The following is an 18,463-nucleotide window of genomic DNA, read 5'->3' as shown; positions in this document are numbered from 1 at the left end:
GATCATTGGGGCAAGCGGACATCTCTGCTATAATACTACAAGAACTAAGGGAATTAAAAAAATTAAGAAGGAGATATGGGATGAATTGAAGGATAACAGGAATGAGATAAGGGAGGATATGCAGAAAGAGATAGATGGATGGGGGGGGGAAATAGACAGCTAAAGAGATATCAGGAGTGAAAGTGGAGGTGGAGGAAGTATTAGAAAGAACGGAAAGTCTGGAAAAAAAACAAGAATTGGAAAAGGCTCAATTACGGGAACAACAGAGTAATCTTCTGCAGGAGGTCAGATATAGGGAAAGGGCAATTAAAATTAGGGAAATAAAGAACAAGACAAACAAATATATGACAAAATTATACCTATGCTGGCAAAATATGTGGATATTGAGGAGGATTTGATGGAGGCACAGATTGATAAGATATTTAGACTTAGCTCAAAGATAGCAAAGGAAAGGAAATTGGACAGAGACATTACGGTATGTTTTACAAGCTCAAGGATGAGAGAGCAAATATTGCAAAGAAATTATGAGAAAAAATTGATTGTGGAAGATAGAATAGTGGAAATTTATAAGGATTTACCATTGCAAATAATTAGAAAGAGACAGGAATATAAATTCCTAACAATATTCTTTTGCAATAAGAATGAGATACTGTACAGATGGGATATGATAGAAGGAGTGATCTTTCATTACCATCAGAGGAGATATAGGATAAGTACAATAGAACAAGGAAAAGCCTTTTATGAGAGATTAAGCAGAGATAACAGAGAGCAAGAAGAAAGAAATAAAGAAAGGGACAAGAAGGAAGGAGAAAGTGTAAATGGACAAAGAGAAGAAAAGACCCAGAGAAAAGGGCAAGGAAGGAGAGATAATCTAGGGATTAAGGAGGTAAATACTGACAATTTGGGAAACAAAAGCTCAGAAGAGGGTTACTCAGGAGAGATAGGAAAGTCTACATAAAAGACATAAGAACCTCTCTAAAAGGAAAATGGGGCTTAAAATAGTTTCGTGGAATGTAAAAGGAATAAGCCAAGAGAGAAAGAGAAAGCATGTAATGCAGTATCTAGGGAAGAATAATTTTGATTGACTGTGTTTACAGGAAACAAAAATAAAAGGTGGAGATATAAAATATTTGAGAAATAGTAAATTGGGGACATTATTTTGTGCCACAGTAAATAAAAGGAAGAGGGGAGTTGCAATCTTTGTGAATAAAAGGTATGCAGCAAAGCTACTGAAGAAAGATAAAGACGGTAGATTCTTGTGTGTGGAGATTTTGATAGATAATGTTAAATATGTACTGATTAATGTTTATGGGCCATTAGAGAAGAAGGAAACCTATTATAGAAATTTGGCGGAGGTTAAGAGAGAAGTTGATAATGACAAATTAATCTTGACAGGAGATTTCAATGGAGTTATAAATCCAATTTGGGACAGGAAATCCCAGAAAAAAGTAATTAAGAAAAGACAAGGAAAATTACCAAGAGGTTTTTTGTTTTAAAAGAGGAATTTAATTTGTTAGATGTTTGGTCACATTGTAATGGGAACAAAGGAGGGTATACCTTCTATTCAGATGCACATAAATCCTTCTCAAGGTTGGATATGTTTTTCGTGACGAAGCAACTGGTTACTAAAGTGAAAAAAATGGAAATTTGGCCAAGGACGATGTCGGATCATAATATGATAGAGCTGGAATTAAATATAAATTGGGACAAAAATATAGGATGGAGAATGAAAGAGGATATCCTAGATGACGAAGAATTTGTAAATAAGGTAAAGAGAGAGTTAAAGATGTTTTTCAAAGAAAACAGTGGAAAGGAGGTAAAAATGAAGGTTGTATGGGATACTAGTAAGGCATTTATAAGGGGACTATTTATACAAAGAACAATGGAAATAAAAAAACGACAAAAGGAGAAAGAAGAAAAAATTAGGAATGAATTTAAAATTAGAGAACAAAAACTACAACAAACAAAAGGGGATAAAAATAATGAATGAAATAAAACTATTGAAAGAACAATTAGAGAAAAAAAATGACAGAGGAAATAGCTATAAATTTAAGAAGATCAAAGCAAAATCAATTTGAGAATGCTAATAAAATAAGCCGACGGATGGCTAATAGATTAAAGAATGAGAGAGAAAAGAAAATGATAACTAAAATTAAACAAAATAACACAATCATAACGGAACAAGGGAAAAGTAAAAATACTTTCACTACATATTTTGAAAAATTATTTGAGGAAAAAGGTGAGCAGATATATTCAGAAAATCAGTTAATAGAAATAATTGATAAATATAATGAAATAAAATTAAGATCAGAACTATAGTGTTTAGGTCTTCAGCTTCCAGGACTGGGTGCAGTTAGCATATCAACTGAAGGAGATAATAGGCACTCCTCGCCGTCACATGTATCTGAGCTGACATCTGGAGTGATGGATCCAGGAGCATCCCCCAAACTACTAACATAGTCCTTTAGGGAAAGTGTGACCCCTTATACAGGTGGATCACACGTGTCAAACCTCCATACCTGGATTAGGATCTCCAACATTACGCAGCTCTGTCTTATCTGGATTCAGCTTCATTCTGTTTTTTTCTCACTCAGCCCATTAATTCTTCAAGACATTCATTCAGAGGGGAGATGCCTTTCTTAGTTGACGCTGAAGTCCGGGACATGGAGAGATATATCTGGGATTCCTCAGCATACTGATAACATCCAATGCCATGTCTCCAGATGATCTCTCCCAGCAGCTTCATGTTTATGCTAAACAGCATTGGGGAGAGGATGGTGTCCTAAGGAACATCAGGTTTAAGCTCCCTCTTAGAGGACCAACCATCCCCAAGAATCTCCATCTAGAATCTGCCCAAGAGATAGGACCAGAACCACTGCAATGCATTGCCTCCTCGTCCCCAGTTCCTTCAGACGTTCAAGAAAGATGCCATGGTTGATGGTATCGAAGGGCCCTGAGAGATCCAAAAGCACCAGCAGGGTTGCACTTCCCCTGTCCATACTCAAGCGAAGATAATCTACTAAGGCGACCATAACAGTCTCGACTCCGTATCCCATCCTGAAGCCAATTTGAAATGGGTCTAGATAATCTGTTTCATCCAAGACCACGTGGAGTTGAAGAGCAACAGCTTTCTCAATCACCTTGTTTAGAAATGGAAGATGGGAGACCGGTCTGTATTTGTTCATGTCCAAGGGATTTAGGGAGGGCTTTTTCAGAAGCGGCTGTACCACCGCTTCATTTATGGAAGATGGAAAATAGCCCTCCCTCAGAGATGCATCTATGATATATCTCAGGTGAGTCCTAAGTGCATCTCCTCCTTGGATGACTAGCCATGAAGGGCAAGGGTTGAGAGGGCAAGTTGTCTTCTTCACACTTCCAAGGAGCTTGTCCATGTCTTCAGTACTCACAGATTTAAATTGATCCAGGATGATCCCATTCACAGAGTCACTGGACACCTCACCTATAGCATCAGCAATAATGTCGGCATCCAAGTTGGCTCTTATCTGAGAGATTTTATTTGCAAAATGGTCATTTAAAGCATCACAGTGAGCTGTGGAAGGCTCTAATAATGGGTTCTGGGGGGGGGGAGTGCCTGAGTCAGGTCCCAGATTCCCCCCTCCTCCCCCCAAGACCCCAGAGAAACCCCCTCCCCCCCAATAATATGGTTTCCAATGCTATTGAACCCTATGCTGTGTGGTGCTCTTTATTTGGCACAAAAATCTTCTCCAAATGAGGCATCAGAAGGGAGGGCCTCTCCTCTGCCCCACTTTCCAGGATGGAGGGGGCTCCTCAAAGCCCTTTTTATCTTTGGACCCCCCTCCATGGTCATGCCTGTCTCTAATGGTCCCCCCTGCCCTCTCTTCTCATGATAAGTACCAGGGCCCCAAGGAATCCCCCAAGGAGGGGGCAGGGAAGGAAAGAGGGATAGGAGACCTGGCAGGCACCCTGTGTTTTGGTTGGGGGGAGAAGAGGGGATTCCTTCTTCTTATAATCCCCAAGCCCCCCTCCCCCCGAAGACATTCCAGCCATTCCTCTGAACAAACAACGGTTTCCCCCCATTTCCATCCTTCCTTCCCTCAGAACAGAGTGTGAGGGCAGCAATGGCTTTAGGGCTGAGACTGTGCATGCGCACATACATCCAAAGACCCCTTCTGATCATGTGCAGGGATCACCAGGGCTTTACTGCTCCTGCTGTTTATTCCACTGGCGGCCTTTGAGGGAAGGGAAGGAGTGTGCCGGGGGTTCAGTGACCTCCCCTTCCTTCCTTATTTTGAGGACACTTCGAAGAGGCCACAATGGAGCCCAGGAAAGGCAAGAAAGGAAGGCTCTGCATTGGAAATAAAGTCTATGTATACTGTATGTATGTAGATATAATACACACACACACACACAAACACAAACACACATATATACGTATATATAAATGTGTGTGTGTTTGCCTCTGCTGTTCTTATAGCTGGGAATGGAGATGATGGCTGAGGAGAGAAGAAAGGGTAAATTTTGTGCAAATGCAGAACTTCTGTACACCAATGAGTCCAGTCTGTTGAAACAACAAAGAATTTTATTGAGAACACATAGTCAGAAATTCAGCATTTACGTCAGAACTGCCCACTCCAATCCAAACAATACATTAAAACCCCCAAACCTAAAACTCCACCCTCTTAAAACCTAGCCCCCACCTTCAATTCCCACAGTCTATGCCCCACAGGTAACAAGCCCCCCTTTGCCATTCCCAGAAACTAGCCACCTTCCTGTTAATATCAGCCTCCACTTTCTTCAGCCAACATCCCACAAATTCCAAACGCTGTCATTCCCAAAACTATTCTAACCAACTGCAACAAATCCCAGCCCCTCATTTACCGAAGGACCAGGAACACCTAAGGGGAAGGCGCGGAGGGTCGTGCCGGTGAGGGGGGCACGCCATAAAGTCTACCTGTGGGTAAACCTCCTCGTCCTGCCCCCTCCAATGCCCTGAGGGACGCCGTTGTTTGCTGCTGTTGCCGGGCTGCTCCTTGGGCAGCGAAGAACTTGCACAGCTGCGCATTTGTCCAGGGACTTGGCAGCCAACAGACTTTGTTCGCAGTTGCGCACCTGCGCACCATCTCAGGCAGGCTTGGGGCAGGTCCTCAGTTGCTGTGTGCGCAGCAGAGGAATAACGTGTAGTGTTGTCTTCCTCTGCTGCAGCTTTGTTACATTGCTGTGTGGGTATTATTGGGCCATGGATGATGGACAGCTGGGCGAGGGGATGGTGGATTGCTCTGTGTTGTATGGAGCTCCTATTAGAGTAGTGTGGGGCAGGGGGAGATATAGTGGTAGGAGAGTGGAGTCGTTTCAGAAAGGAAGGCGGGATCGATGCGTAATATCTATCCCTCCTTCCATCCTCTCTCCTAGCCAAAAAGATCTGTGGGTCAGTCCAACTGTACCACAAACCCTGTCTCTGCTCCTGTGCAATGCCAGGTCTGTAAAGAACAAGACCCATATCTTGTATGATTTGTTGGAGGAAAAGTGTTGTGACCTGGCATGCATTACTGAGACCTGGCTTGGGCCTGAAAGCAAAGCGGTGTGGGCTCAGGCCCTCCCAGCTGGGTACTCAGTTAAGGACTAATGAAGGTTAGGTGGGCGGGGGGGAGGTGTTGCTTTGATCCATAAGAACACCCTTTCCTTGACCAGGAACCATTTACGTCAGACAGATTACATCGAGTGTATTTACCTGACCCTGAAGAACAGGGACAGTTTGGGGATTTTGTTGGTCTACCGGCCACCCTGTGCACTAACAGACTCCCTAACCGAGCTGACACAGCTGGTCTCGGAACTGTTGTTGGAGTCCCCTAGACTTTTAGTCGTGGGGGACCTCAACATCCCTTTCGAGACCAGTCGTGATCCAACTGGTGCGGCTCAGGAGTTCATGGCTACCATGACAGCCATGGGCCTGTCCCAATTAGTCTCAGGACCTACGCATTCGGCTGGTAATACACTTGATGTTCTCTTCTGTATGGATATGGAGACGCCTTGGGCAGAGGTTTCTAATGTCTCTCCCTTGTCATGGACGGACCATTTCCTGGTCGAGGCTAATATCAAGGCTTCTACCCGGATCCCTCCTGGAGGTAGCGGACCTATTCGGAAGGTCCACCCTCGAAGGCTGATGGAACCCAAAAGGTTCCAAGAAACCCTAGAGGGGCTTATGATTGGAACTGATGGTGATTCTGTTGATGCCCTAACTAACATCTGGGATATTGATCTCTCCAGGGCTATATACAGTATCGCCCCCAAGCGTCCTCTCAGACCTGCTTCCAAAAAACGGCCTTGGTATACGGAAGATCTTCGGACCAGGAAGCGGGTTTTGCGACGACTAGAGCGCAAATGGCGGAAACATCAGACCTTAGCCGACAAGACACTCCTGGACTCTCTTTTGAAGGACTACGGAGTGGCGATAATCGCAGCGAAAAACTCTTTCTTTTCTGCGCGTATCGCGTCTGCGGAGTCGCGTCCGGCAGAGCTGTTCAGGGTAGTGAGGGAGCTTACTCAACTCCCTCCTCCCCTGAACCCTATTTTGGAACCATCGAAAGCCTGCTGCGACGAGTTTAACAACTTCTTTGCGGATAAAATCTCCCGGATAAGGGTTGATCTTGACTCCATTATTAGTTCAGAATCTAGAGTAGAGGTGTCCAGAGCCTCCGTGGACTTGGTTAAACTGGATCACTTTGAGTCTGTCTGTACTGAGGATGTGGACAAGATTCTTCGAAGTGTTAGGAAGACGACTTGCTCTCTCGATCCCTGTCCTTCATGGCTGACAGCTCAAGGGGGAACGGTTGTGACTAATATGTTGCACCGTATTATCAATACATCCTTCAGGGATGGGCAGTTTCCATCAACTTTGAAGACGGCCATTGTTAAACCTTTGTTGAAAAAGCCCTCCCTTGACCCCCTAATTCGGAACAATTATCGGCCTGTCTCGCTGCTGCCATTTTTAGGGAAGGTGATCGAGAGGGCAGTTGCCTTTCAGCTTCAAGGGATCTTGGATGAGACGGATTATCTGGACCCATTTCAAACCGGCTTCTGGGCGGGCTATGGAGTTGAGACTGCTATGGTCGCCTTAGTTGATGATCTCCGTCTGGGTATGGACAGGGGGAGCGTGTCCCTGTTAGTGCTCTTGGACATTTCAGCAGCCTTCGATACCATCGACCATGGTATCCTTCTGGGTCGCCTGAGGGAGTTGGGTATCGGGGGCTCTGCTTTGCAGTGGTTCCGTTCCTACCTCTCAGGCAGATTCCAGATGGTGGAGCTGGGGGACTGTCGCTCCGATAGGAAGGCCCTGACATCTGGGGTCCCTCAGGGAGCGATTTTGTCCCCTATGCTTTTTAACATTTACATGAAGCCGCTGGGAGAGATCATCCGGAGACACGGGGCGCGGTGTTATCAGTACGCTGATGACACCCAAATAGTTTTCTCGATGTCTCCGTCTGATGCAGTAACTAAGGATGGCATCTCTCCTCTTAATGCTTGCTTGGAGTCGGTAATGGGCTGGATGAGGGAAAACAGACTCAGCCTGAATCCAGAGAAAACGGAAGTACTGGTGATTGGCTCTCCTGGTCTGGGTAAGGAAATTTTTCCACCTGTCCTAAATGGGGTCACGCTTCCTGTGAAGGACTCTGTTCGCAGTTTGGGGGTGCTTCTGGACTCATCGCTTCACCTTACTGCTCAGGTGGATGCGGCGGTCAGGAGCACCTGTTATCAGCTTCGGCTGATACGCCAACTGCGACCCTTCCTTGGCCGGGGGGACCTTGAAACCGTTATACATGCTCTGGTAACCTCTCGATTAGATTTCTGTAATGCGCTTTACATGGGGCAACCCTTGTACCAAACCTGGAAGCTTCAATTAGTGCAGAATATGGCTGCTCGGCTGGTTACTGGATGTTCCAGGGCCAACCATATAACACCAGTCCTAAAAGATCTCCATTGGCTGCCTATTCGCTTCCGGGCCGAATACAAGGTGTTGGTTATCACCTATAAAGCCCTAAATGGCTTGGGCCCAGGGTACTTGGAGGACCGCCTCTCCCCATACAATCCGCCCCGCACTCTCAGGTCGGGTGAAAGACATCTTTTAAGAGTTCCAGACACTCGATATGTATCAGCTCAGAGGGCTTTCTCTATTTCAGCCCCTCAGCTCTGGAACTCCCTCCGCAATGAGCTCCGTACTTCCACCTCCCTCGATACTTTCAAGAAGAACTTGAAGACCTTTTTGTTCCGCCAGGCTTTCCCCCCGTGAGCCTTGTGGTCATTCTTTTCCCCGTGACAATGTCTTTGTGTATTCCATTCTACACAGCCACTTGTATAGGGTGTTGTTAGTTTTTTTTTTTTTTTTTTACTGTTCTTAATTATTAACTTTGTATTATTTCATGCTAATGTTTCAATTGTCTTACTCTTTGATGTACACCGCTGTGATCGCTGGAATAGCGGTATAGAAATAAAATTTTATTATTATTATTATTATTATTATTATTATTTAGCTAACTTATACCACAAACCACAATCCCCAGCCAAAGTTACAACCCGAAACAATTATCTATCCTATTAGCAATTAAAACCTAAATCTAACAAAATACAATTTTAAAACATAAACAGACATATGGACAGAAAAACAAAATCACAAGGGCCTTTTCTTAGCACAGCAGGATTGCAAATATATTTTTTGTATTCCTTATTGACAAAAATAATGTTAGTTCACTGCTGGCATTTTTATGGCTTCTCTCCAGTGTGGACTCTTCGATGTGTCTCTAGGCTTGACTTGCGAGAAAAACATTTCTCACAATGCTGGCATTTGTATGGCTTCTCTCCAGTGTGGACTCCCTGATGTCTCACTAGGTCTGACTTCTGAGAAAAACATTTGCCACAATGCTGGCATTTGTATGGCTTCTCTCCTGTGTGGACTCTCTGATGTTTCACTAGGCTTGACTTCTGAGGAAAACATTTCCCATAATGCTGGCATTTGTATGGCTTCTCTCCTGTATGGACTCTCTGATGTATCACAAGGTTTGACTTCTGAGGAAAACATTTCCCACAATGCTGGCATTTGTATGGCTTCTCTCCAGTGTGGACTCCCTGATGTCCCACTAGGTCTGACTTCTGAGAAAAACATTTGCCACAATGCTGACATTTGTATGGCTTCTCTCCTGTGTGGATTCTTTGATGTCTCACTTGGTGTGACTTTGAAGTAAAACATTTCTCACAATGCTGGCATTTGTACGGCTTCTCTCCTGTGTGGACTCTCTGATGTTTCACTAGGTCTGACTTCTGAGAAAAACATTTCCCACAATGCTGGCATTTGTATGGCTTCTCTCCTGTGAGGACTCTCTGATGTGTCACTAGGTTTGACTTCGAAGTAAAACATTTCCCACAATGCTGGCATTTGTATGGCTTCTCTCCTGTGTGGACTCTCTGATGTGTCACTAGGTTTGACTTCGAAGTAAAACATTTCCCACAATGCTGGCATTTGTATGGCTTCTCTCCTGTGTGGACTCTCTGATGTGTCACTAGGTGTGACTGCCGAGAAAAACATTTCTCACAATGCTGGCATTTGTATGGCTTCTCTCCTGTATGGACCCTTCGATGCATGACAAGGATTGACTTGTAAGCAAAATGTCTCCCACAATGCTGGCATTTATGTGACTTATTTCCTGTGTGGATTCTCTCATGACTCAAATCTTTTTCTGTAAAGAAGCACAGTGACAGATAATACTGAAAATCAGCATTAAGAGAGGAGGGTGTTACCCATGATTTAGCCCTCATTAACCCCTCCTTATTAGAGATTAAATTAAGAGAGTTTCTGCTAGTAACCCAAGGATGACTGTACTACTTATGCCCCTAAATCCATGGAACAATTGTATCCTTTTTTATAGGAGTTAACAAAGAAGAGATTGGAGGGGGACTTAAGGGAATCACTGGAAGCAGATAGTCAGAAAAAGGAATGTTGCAAAAATATTCTATTAAACATGTGGAGAAATAGTTTGATTGGCAAGTGGCATTATATCCTGTGAGACTGCCATAAAGTCCTGAGTCAGAGACCAAGGCATGATGGAAGGTAACTGCAGAGGTCCCTTCATGCTGTGTGGCACCAGGAGATGACTCACAACCAATACAGTATACAGCTCACATGTGGATTGGTGTGGATTAGAGTTGTGTGTACAAGGGATGGTGAAGTTGATGGAAGTCAGAGAGGAGAGCTTGCAAATAATTGTATTATTAGGAGCAGGTAACTGTTAAAGTTGCCAGATATTGTGCATCTGCGATTATTTGTAGCAGATTTTTTTTTGAACAGATGTAGAAACACCCATGTAATATCTTGAAATAATTATGACCAAGAGTCAGGCTATTACATTTTTATACAACTTCCATTTTGGAATTAATAGGATTGTATACGGTGTTTTCTGCACTATATCCATTTGACTGTTCTGTTTTATATGAATCATTTTAGAAGTTTGAAGTTAATGAGTGGGTTGCCACTATAAACACTATAAACACGCCATGTGCAGCTTGTATTCTGCTTGAAATGTTATATAACTCAGCTTGGGAGATACTCGATTAGGATACAACTTTCTAAGCAACCGTGCCAAAGCTACTATTTTAAGTCTATATTTCTCAAAGTTATTTGGGACAATTTTTACCTGCCAGGTTTAGGATTTCATTTTATGGATTGATGTTTACCCTTATTGCTACAATACAAATTACTTCTTGTGATGCTTTGTGTGTTTTTCAAGCTAGGCGATCCTGGCTTTGCTCCTGCCTTCTCCTCCTGGATCCCAGAGGCCTGATCCCCTTCCTTTTTTCCCTCCGCTCTCCAACCCTGCCTCTTGCCCATCTGCACTGCTTTACCATTTGACCTTCAGCATCTCTTCCCTGCCTTTCTGTTTTTCACATTGTCTCCATCTCTCTATCACAGACACACACCCACAGAGTGTGATGCACAAAAGGGACACTTTGAGGCTCATTTCTTGAGAAAGGCAAGACAATCATTATACAACTAATGCATTAGGAAAGGGAGAACAAGGAGTCTGGGACCTGGTTTCTGATATTAGTGAGGGTCAAGTGTGAGGGATGAGCCTTAAAACAACCTTAAGGCATCTCTAAGACAGAGATGGACTACTGTTCGGAAGTGTGATGGTCACATTGGACCCCAGAGGATCTCAGGGGAAACCCCAAATTGTGTTGCCTAAAAATATGGTATAATGTTTTGCCCCTCAATATCCCACAGCATCCCTTTGGGGAAGTGGAGGCCATTTTGCCACTGTTGGGCCCTCTCTGATCCATTGCAGGGCCAAGGGAGGCCTTTTCCCCATGAAGCCTCTCCAGAACCTCAAAAAGCTGGAAGAGGGGCCACAAAAGCCAGGAAATTTGCTCAGGAATGGGCTGAGGACCATTTAGGGGCAAAAAGCACTAATCTCCATGGCTCCTTCCCACAAAATTCCAGAACTGGCAGTTTAGGATTGGATATTGAGAATCCTTACAAAGTGGAGAACAATAGTGCCTCACTAAAACTAGAAATTCCAAGATTCCACAGGAAGTTGTTATGGCAATTAAATTACGTGTGAAAGGGAACTAGGAATGGTAGTAGAGCACAAGTTGAACATGTGTCAACAGTGTGATGCAGCAGCTAAAAAGGCCAATGTGATCCTAGGCTGTATCAATAGGAGTATAGTGTCAAGATCAAGGGAAGTAATAGTTCCACTCTATTCTGTTTTGGTCAGGGCTCACTTGCAATGATCCTGTGTCCAGTTCTGGGCACCACAGTTCAAACAGATGTTGAGAAACTGGAGCATGTCCAGAGGAAGGAAACCAAAATGGTGAATGGTCTGGAAACCATGCTCTCTGAGGAATGACTTAAGGAGCTGGGTATGTTTAGCTTGGAGAAGAGAAGGTTAAGAGTGGATATGACAGCCCTGTTCAAGTATTTGAAGAGATACTGAGTATGGAGTAAGCTTGCTTTCTGCTGCTCTAAAGCAAAGGACACAGAACAATGGATGCAAGTGTTAGGAAGGATCAAATCAGAGGAATTTAATTAGCTCAACTTTACAAGAGGCGTGTCCTAACAACGCACGCAGCGGATTGGGTCCCTATGTGTATACCAGAGGTCATATAGTCCAACCCCAAGAAACAGAGACTGCAATGTCAATGAGTTGCAATTAAAATATAAACATATATTAAAGCCACACAACCAAAAAGGGATCACACATGCACACGCACATTCAATGCTAAAGCAAGGGAGGGGAAGAGTTGGGGGTAAAGGAGAAAGGATAGAGGCACCGTTGAAATATTTACCTTAGGAGTCTTCTCCAAGTGACAGATGTGAGGGATGTTGGTAGGTGAACATGGCAGCGGGGAACAGAAAGCAAGCGGCAACCGCGATGGCTAGGAGCTAAGTTCCAGCGGGCTAAGCTAACAAGAGGCCTGAAAGAGACAGTGGGCTTTGGCTTGCCCAAGTGATTTCAGCAGGGCACAGTGCCCAAGACAGCTCCGGAGCGATTGATCAACAGAGTTGAGGTTTGGAACTGTAGCTCAGAAAGCCCAAAGGAGGGCTGGAATCTGGGTCTTATTTATACTGCGAAACGTATCCTCAGGCTATAGCTACCTGCGGAACAAAGGTCTTCATGGCTATCTATTGACTAAGACTAAAGTTAAACAATGGATACACAAAAGGGTCTGCCACTTCTTTGGGAGAAGACTACTATGTAGATGGCTGGGTACTTAATACCATCAATAGGTGAGGCAAACTTCCTTTGTCCTCATTCAGGTTGCCTGCGACAATGGCAACTCCCAGAACTGGTTTTAAAGGTTTAAATCTACCTTTCTGCTTTAGCCATGGCCTGCTAGGCTTGTCTGGCTACGTGGTCAGCTCGCTTTTGGGATAATGGCGGCTGTGATGGGGTCAGTCAGGGGTCATGATTTTTGATCGCTTGGTACCCAAAATTTATATAAATCCAAACTCGATCACACAAGCCACAGGAAAAAAGGTTCCACCAAAATATTAGGAGGAACTTCCTGACAATAAGAGCTATTCAACAGTGGAATATACTCCATCTAGAGCATGGTGGCATCGCATTATGGTTGTTATTATTATTATTATTATTATTATTAATTTCAAATTAATGGACATGGGACAATAGATGCAAGCCACAGGGACAAGAGATTCCACTTAAACCTTAGGAGGAACTTCCTGATAGTAAGAGCTCTTCAAAAGTGGAATATACTCCCTCAGAGTTTAGTGGAGTCTCTTTCTTTGGAGGTCTTTAAACAGAGGCTGGATGGCCATCCCTTGGGGGTGCTTTGAATGTCTATTCCTGCATGGCAGAAGATTGAACCGGATGGTCCTTGTGGTCTATTTCAACTCTTTGATTTTATAATTCTAAAGTGGAATCATAGCAATCTGACAGTGAATTATGAAAGGGCCCTCAGTCTTCAAAGGAAGTGAAATGGATTCAGGTTCCTTACCCACAGAGGCTACATTTCCATAATTCTCCATCATCACATAACTGTACATCAGTCTCTGTTTCTTCGTTAACCGTTTCCATTCCTCTTCAGTGAAATATACAGCCACATCCGCAAAGGTCACCTGCAATAGAAAATAGCCCTGATCCAGAGAGTAACTAAGCAAAAGGGGAGGAAAGCACATGGTGCATTGCAAATATTATTTCAACACTTCAGAATTCAGTCCAGGAAATAAACTTTAAATTCTGCAAGAGAGCAAAAAGCTACAGCCTTTGAGATCCAGTTTGTCTCAAATCCTTTCAATATAATATACAATATGATAAACAATATAATTTCGGCCATTTCTGGAATATTATTGATTGATTAACATACTGGCTATTCCAACATGTATATTAGTTTTCATATAGCCATATTTCACCTAATTTCAGAGGCAAATTTCATTTTTAATAAACAGTTCTGGAGAGTACTCTGGGCTTGAGGGCCACTGGGCCCACCCTCAATTTAAGTCCAGAGATTTTCTTCCATATCATCCAGCATTTCACAGATGGGGAAAGCAACACATGTGGACAAGCAACACCAGAAGTGGGTCAAGATGGCCAAAGTTGTTAATGATAAAGATCACACAAGCGAGAAAGGGTACAGCATTTTGCTTTTGGCTCAGACTCCTGGCAAGGGCAAGACCCTGTCCCCTTCTCTCCTCCCCTCTCCCCTCTTTTGCATTGATGGGCTGTAGACTCTTTTGAACCTGGAATGCACTTTGCAACAACTTAACTGACCTGAGGAGAAAGGAGGAAATGGGAGGAGGAGAGTGAAATAGGACATTTCCTAAGCCCCTGAAAAAATGAGGAGACAGAGGATTAACCAGGACTCTCTCTGCCAAACTGGGACAGTATCTTCTTCCCTTGCTTTCATGATCCAGCCCAGACACAGATGAAAATAACAGTCAGGATGGCAACTTACCAAAGAGCTGTTAACCCTCGGCAGCCTCTTTCTGTTGGAGCCCAGCTCCGTCTGCTTGGCCTTTGTGTTGGCCATCAGGTGGGCAGGGGGATCCTGGTGGCCCTGCACTTTGGTCACTTCCAGCAAACAATGTCCCAACGCTGTGTACAAGGGGATCGCGATGAAGTTCCTGAGAAAAGAGACCAGGGTAAGGCTTGGTTTAGCAAGAAACCCTGCAGCAGTCAAAGACACAGAGAACAGCATCCTGCTGATGACATATGCAGGTAACATATGCCTCCTTTAGGCCAATGTAGAGGTGAGCATCCCCTTCTTCCCTCTACACCAAACAAAACCCCCTGGACCTAGCACAGACTCACTGCAGCTCCCCTACACAACACTTACTCCATGCCTTGTGAGAGTAGCTGGGGATCAGGGGATGGGGAATTGCAAAGGGTCCTGACTATGTCCTCATAGCTGGATGTGAAATGAGTGCATTATCTGCTGAAACCTGCAGAGGTCCACAATGCCCTCAGAGGAAGATTTCTTCATTTTGCTTCTGACTACAGAAACACAGCTGGATGCTTCTCTAATACCTCACACCAACACTCTCACCAGGCATGGAGTAGCCATGCGGGATGGCTTCCACAACTGTATGGTAGTACCTGGGTCACTGAATGGCCAGTTGTAGTCTGATTCCACTCGGAGCAACACTGGAGCATAGAAGGTTTTGCTGGGTCAGGCTGTCTGGCCTGGTGGTTCCTCATTCTCCCAGTGGCCAAACCAGCAGAACTCTCTATGCTCCAGTGTTGCTCTGGGTGGAAAGGGTCTACAACTGGCCATTCACCAGGGAGGCGCCCGGTCAGGTAGGGCAGGAAAGAAGGTCTCTCTTCTCAGGTTTCTCCCCTTCCATGGGATCCAACCCTTCTCCCAGGATCAGGGGGCACCAGAGGATTGAGCTGATGGAAAGGGAGCACCCAATTCCCATGGCAGCCTTCTGCATGCAGAGAAGTCACAATTCTGAGAGTGTCTCTGCCAGTGTGGAGAGTGCCCATTTTCCACACTGTTGCCTGTCCATCTTGTCTTGGGAATATCCTGTTCCAGCCACATGCAGGCCTAAATCCTAGCCTGTATCCTATGCCTAGTCCTGATCAGAGTAGAATCACTGAATCAGTTGGATTTATCTATATATTGACTCACCAGTCACTTATGGATTCAGTGGGTCTACTCTCTAGAGTTAACCAACAGGATTCAGGACTCCTCAGATTTTTAAATTCAGGAATGCAAATTTTTCATGCTGTGTCATCATCACTGATGAGAATTTGACTTCTCTTTCACACAGAGGAGGAGGGGGAGGACCTGCTTTATGTCCCAGGTGGAGAAGCTCTAGCTCTTGGGCTGGATGAGACATGAATTACCTTACAGATCTAATCCATGTCCTCCCATCATCATGGCCCCCTCCCCATTTAAACACTGGTCAAAATAATTACTTCATTTTTGCAGATGAGACTATTTTTCTAAGCTTAACTGCTGTGTTTGTCTATGTCAGTCATAGCAGGAGCATGAGGTATCTACCTCCTCCCTCTTCTTGCTGAAGCCACATAGAAATTGAGGCATGTACATTTGTGTGCATTGTTTCTGAATGGATCTATTGTTAAAATCACAATTTCTTCATTTTTCCTTGAATATTTTTTAAAAAGATGCACACTGCTGAATATGTTGCACTTGATATAACAAATATCTATAAATGTATAGGTTTATGACTTGAATATTGCACCCTGGATTATGCTCATTTGGGGTAAGTGAAGACGTATATAAATTCATTTTATAAACCCAGTGAAACTAATATCTCACAAAGTTCTAGTAAACAACACATACACACACAATTCCCATAAAAAGGACTCACTTGCGCACTGTGTGTCTGAGGTCTGGAAATCTCCCTTCCACCTTCTGGGAAGACAATGCTGTTAGAGAGCGAATTTGGGGCTTTATGCCTGCAAAGCATGGGCTCAGTCTCTCAGCTGCAACATTTCCATACAATTCTGGACTGAAGCATTTAAAGAAAAATTCCAGGAATAAAGGCCTACCTTCAGTACAAAGACCCTGATTCCTGCAGCCCCAGAAAGGCCTCTCCTGCAGTCCTTTATGGCCGGAGCTTCCCTGGGTCAGAGGCCGTCTCCTCAGCCGTAGAGAAGGGTTGCTGTGAGTGCGAAGGAGGAGGAGGTCCACAGGGCTGAGGGAGGGAAGGCAATGGGAAAAGGTCAGTGCCAATGGCCATGGAGGGCAGAAGGTGACAATGCCTAGGAAACTCCTCTGAGTCCCAGCCATTCTAGGAATGAGTGGCAGGAGTGAGTCCAGGGGGCTGAGGGGGTCTCCTTTCCCAAAGGGGGAGGCAAGGACCGGTGGACCCTCCCCAGCTAGGGCCCAAAGGGAAGGTCTCTTTCCCAAGTCTCTCTCCCAGCCCTCAAATCTCAGCCTCCCCACTGGCCCTGAGTCCCTGCCTCTTCTTCCTCAGAGCCCCCCACAGGCCCCTTCCTTCCTTCCTTCCCCCCAAAACGGAGGGGTAGAGGCACAAAGGAAGACACTTCTTTCCTTTTGGCCCAAGGAGCCTGGCCTCCCTCTGACTCTGGAACCTCAGGAGAGAAAGAGAGGCCTCTGTTCAACTGAGGCCTCAGAGACGGTTCCGGAACATTATTCCCCACAGTTACAAGCAGCACAAAATGGCCCCCAGAACACAAAATGGCCACCTCTGCCTCAGCGCTTGGCAGTTGGCAGTTTGAGGCCTTCTGGGAACCCAAAATGGAGGATGAAAGGGCCTCAAAGTCGGAAGGGCCCCAAATACGATTTCTGATCCTAGAGAAAGGTTTTCCTGATCGCACCCGATGGCTGTGAGAACACAAAAGTCCCCAAACAGTCCCTTATCCTTGTTTGTTTGTTTATATGTTTGCTTGTTTGTTTCATTCTTGATAATATGAGATGGTCTGGTCTTCCTTCTTGCCTGAAAATCTATTAATAAGGAAACTGGGGAGACATTTAAAAACTCCCAAAGGAGCTCCTTTTGGCCTTTTTTGGGGAACAAGCCTTCTCTTAGAAGCCAAAGACCGATGTTTGTGAAGAATAATAATAAGGCTTGTATTAAAACTGTCCTCCCGATTTCTGATCCCTTTTAAAACCCATGATCCCCAGAAGGAGCAGAGCTTTGTAATAAGAAAACCCTCTCAGAAAAGAGACACACTTCCTTCCTTTTGGCCCCAGGAGCCTGGCCTCCTTCTGACTCTGGAGCCTCAGGAGAGAAAGAGAGGCCTCTGTTCAACTGAGACTCAGAGAAGGTTCTGGAACAATTTTCTCCATAGTCACAAGCAGCACAAAATGGCTCCCAGAAAACAAGGAGGCAGGGGCTGAGATTCTAGCCAATCAGGGCCAGGGATGGTGGGATGGACAGGAATTCCAGCCAATCAGAGCCAGAGACTGTGGGAGGGACAGGGAATCCAGCCAATCAGGGCCAAGGATTGTGGGAGGGACGGGGATTCAAGCCAATCAGGGCCAGGGATGGTGGGAAGGACTGGGATTCCAGCCAATCAGAGCCAGAGACTGTGGGAGGCACAGGGAATCCAGCCAATCAGGGCCAAGGATTGTGGGAGGGACGGGGATTCAAGCCAATCAGGGCCAGGGATCGATGGATGGACTGAGATTCCAGCTAATCAGGGCCAGGGATGGTGGGAGGGACTGGGATTCAAGCCAATCAGGGCCAGGGATATTGGGAGGGACTGGGATTCCAGCCAATCAGGGCCAGGGATGGTGGGAAGGAGTGCGATTCCAGCCAATCAGGGCCAGGGATGGTGGGAAGGAGTGCAATTCCAGCCAATCAGGGCCAGGGATGGTGGGAGGGATGGGGATTCCAGCCAATCAGGGCCAGGGATGGTGGGAGGGATGGGGATTCCAGCCAATGGCAGCCCTCAGAGTGTCCTCAGGAGGCATTCATGTGTAAAATACATATCATAAAAACATCGCAAAGTATAAATTCCAATTACAGCAATTGCAGGGCAGT

General features: G+C 45.0%; 1 protein-coding gene and 1 pseudogene across 1 annotated transcript; both read right to left on the bottom strand.

The window, feature by feature from the left end:
* LOC149282427 (uncharacterized) overlaps window positions 1–18,463 on the bottom strand; it is a 179,170-nt pseudogene that overhangs the window by 160,080 nt on the left and 627 nt on the right.
* Window positions 6,114–9,687, bottom strand: LOC149282428 (uncharacterized; the record flags this gene model as incomplete). Its single annotated transcript, XM_089498138.1, has 2 exons — window positions 6,114–6,139; window positions 8,808–9,687. Coding segments are annotated over 2 exons (906 nt in total), but the record flags the coding sequence as incomplete, so codon positions are not given.

The sequence above is a fragment of the Sceloporus occidentalis genome, unplaced genomic scaffold (assembly GCF_023333645.1).
Source record: "Sceloporus occidentalis isolate IW3139 unplaced genomic scaffold, rSceOcc1.0.p SCAF_114, whole genome shotgun sequence".
Classification (NCBI taxonomy): domain Eukaryota; kingdom Metazoa; phylum Chordata; class Lepidosauria; order Squamata; family Phrynosomatidae; genus Sceloporus; species Sceloporus occidentalis.
Note: the sequence above shows the minus strand (reverse complement) of the source record. Positions and strands in the feature narration are given on the sequence as shown.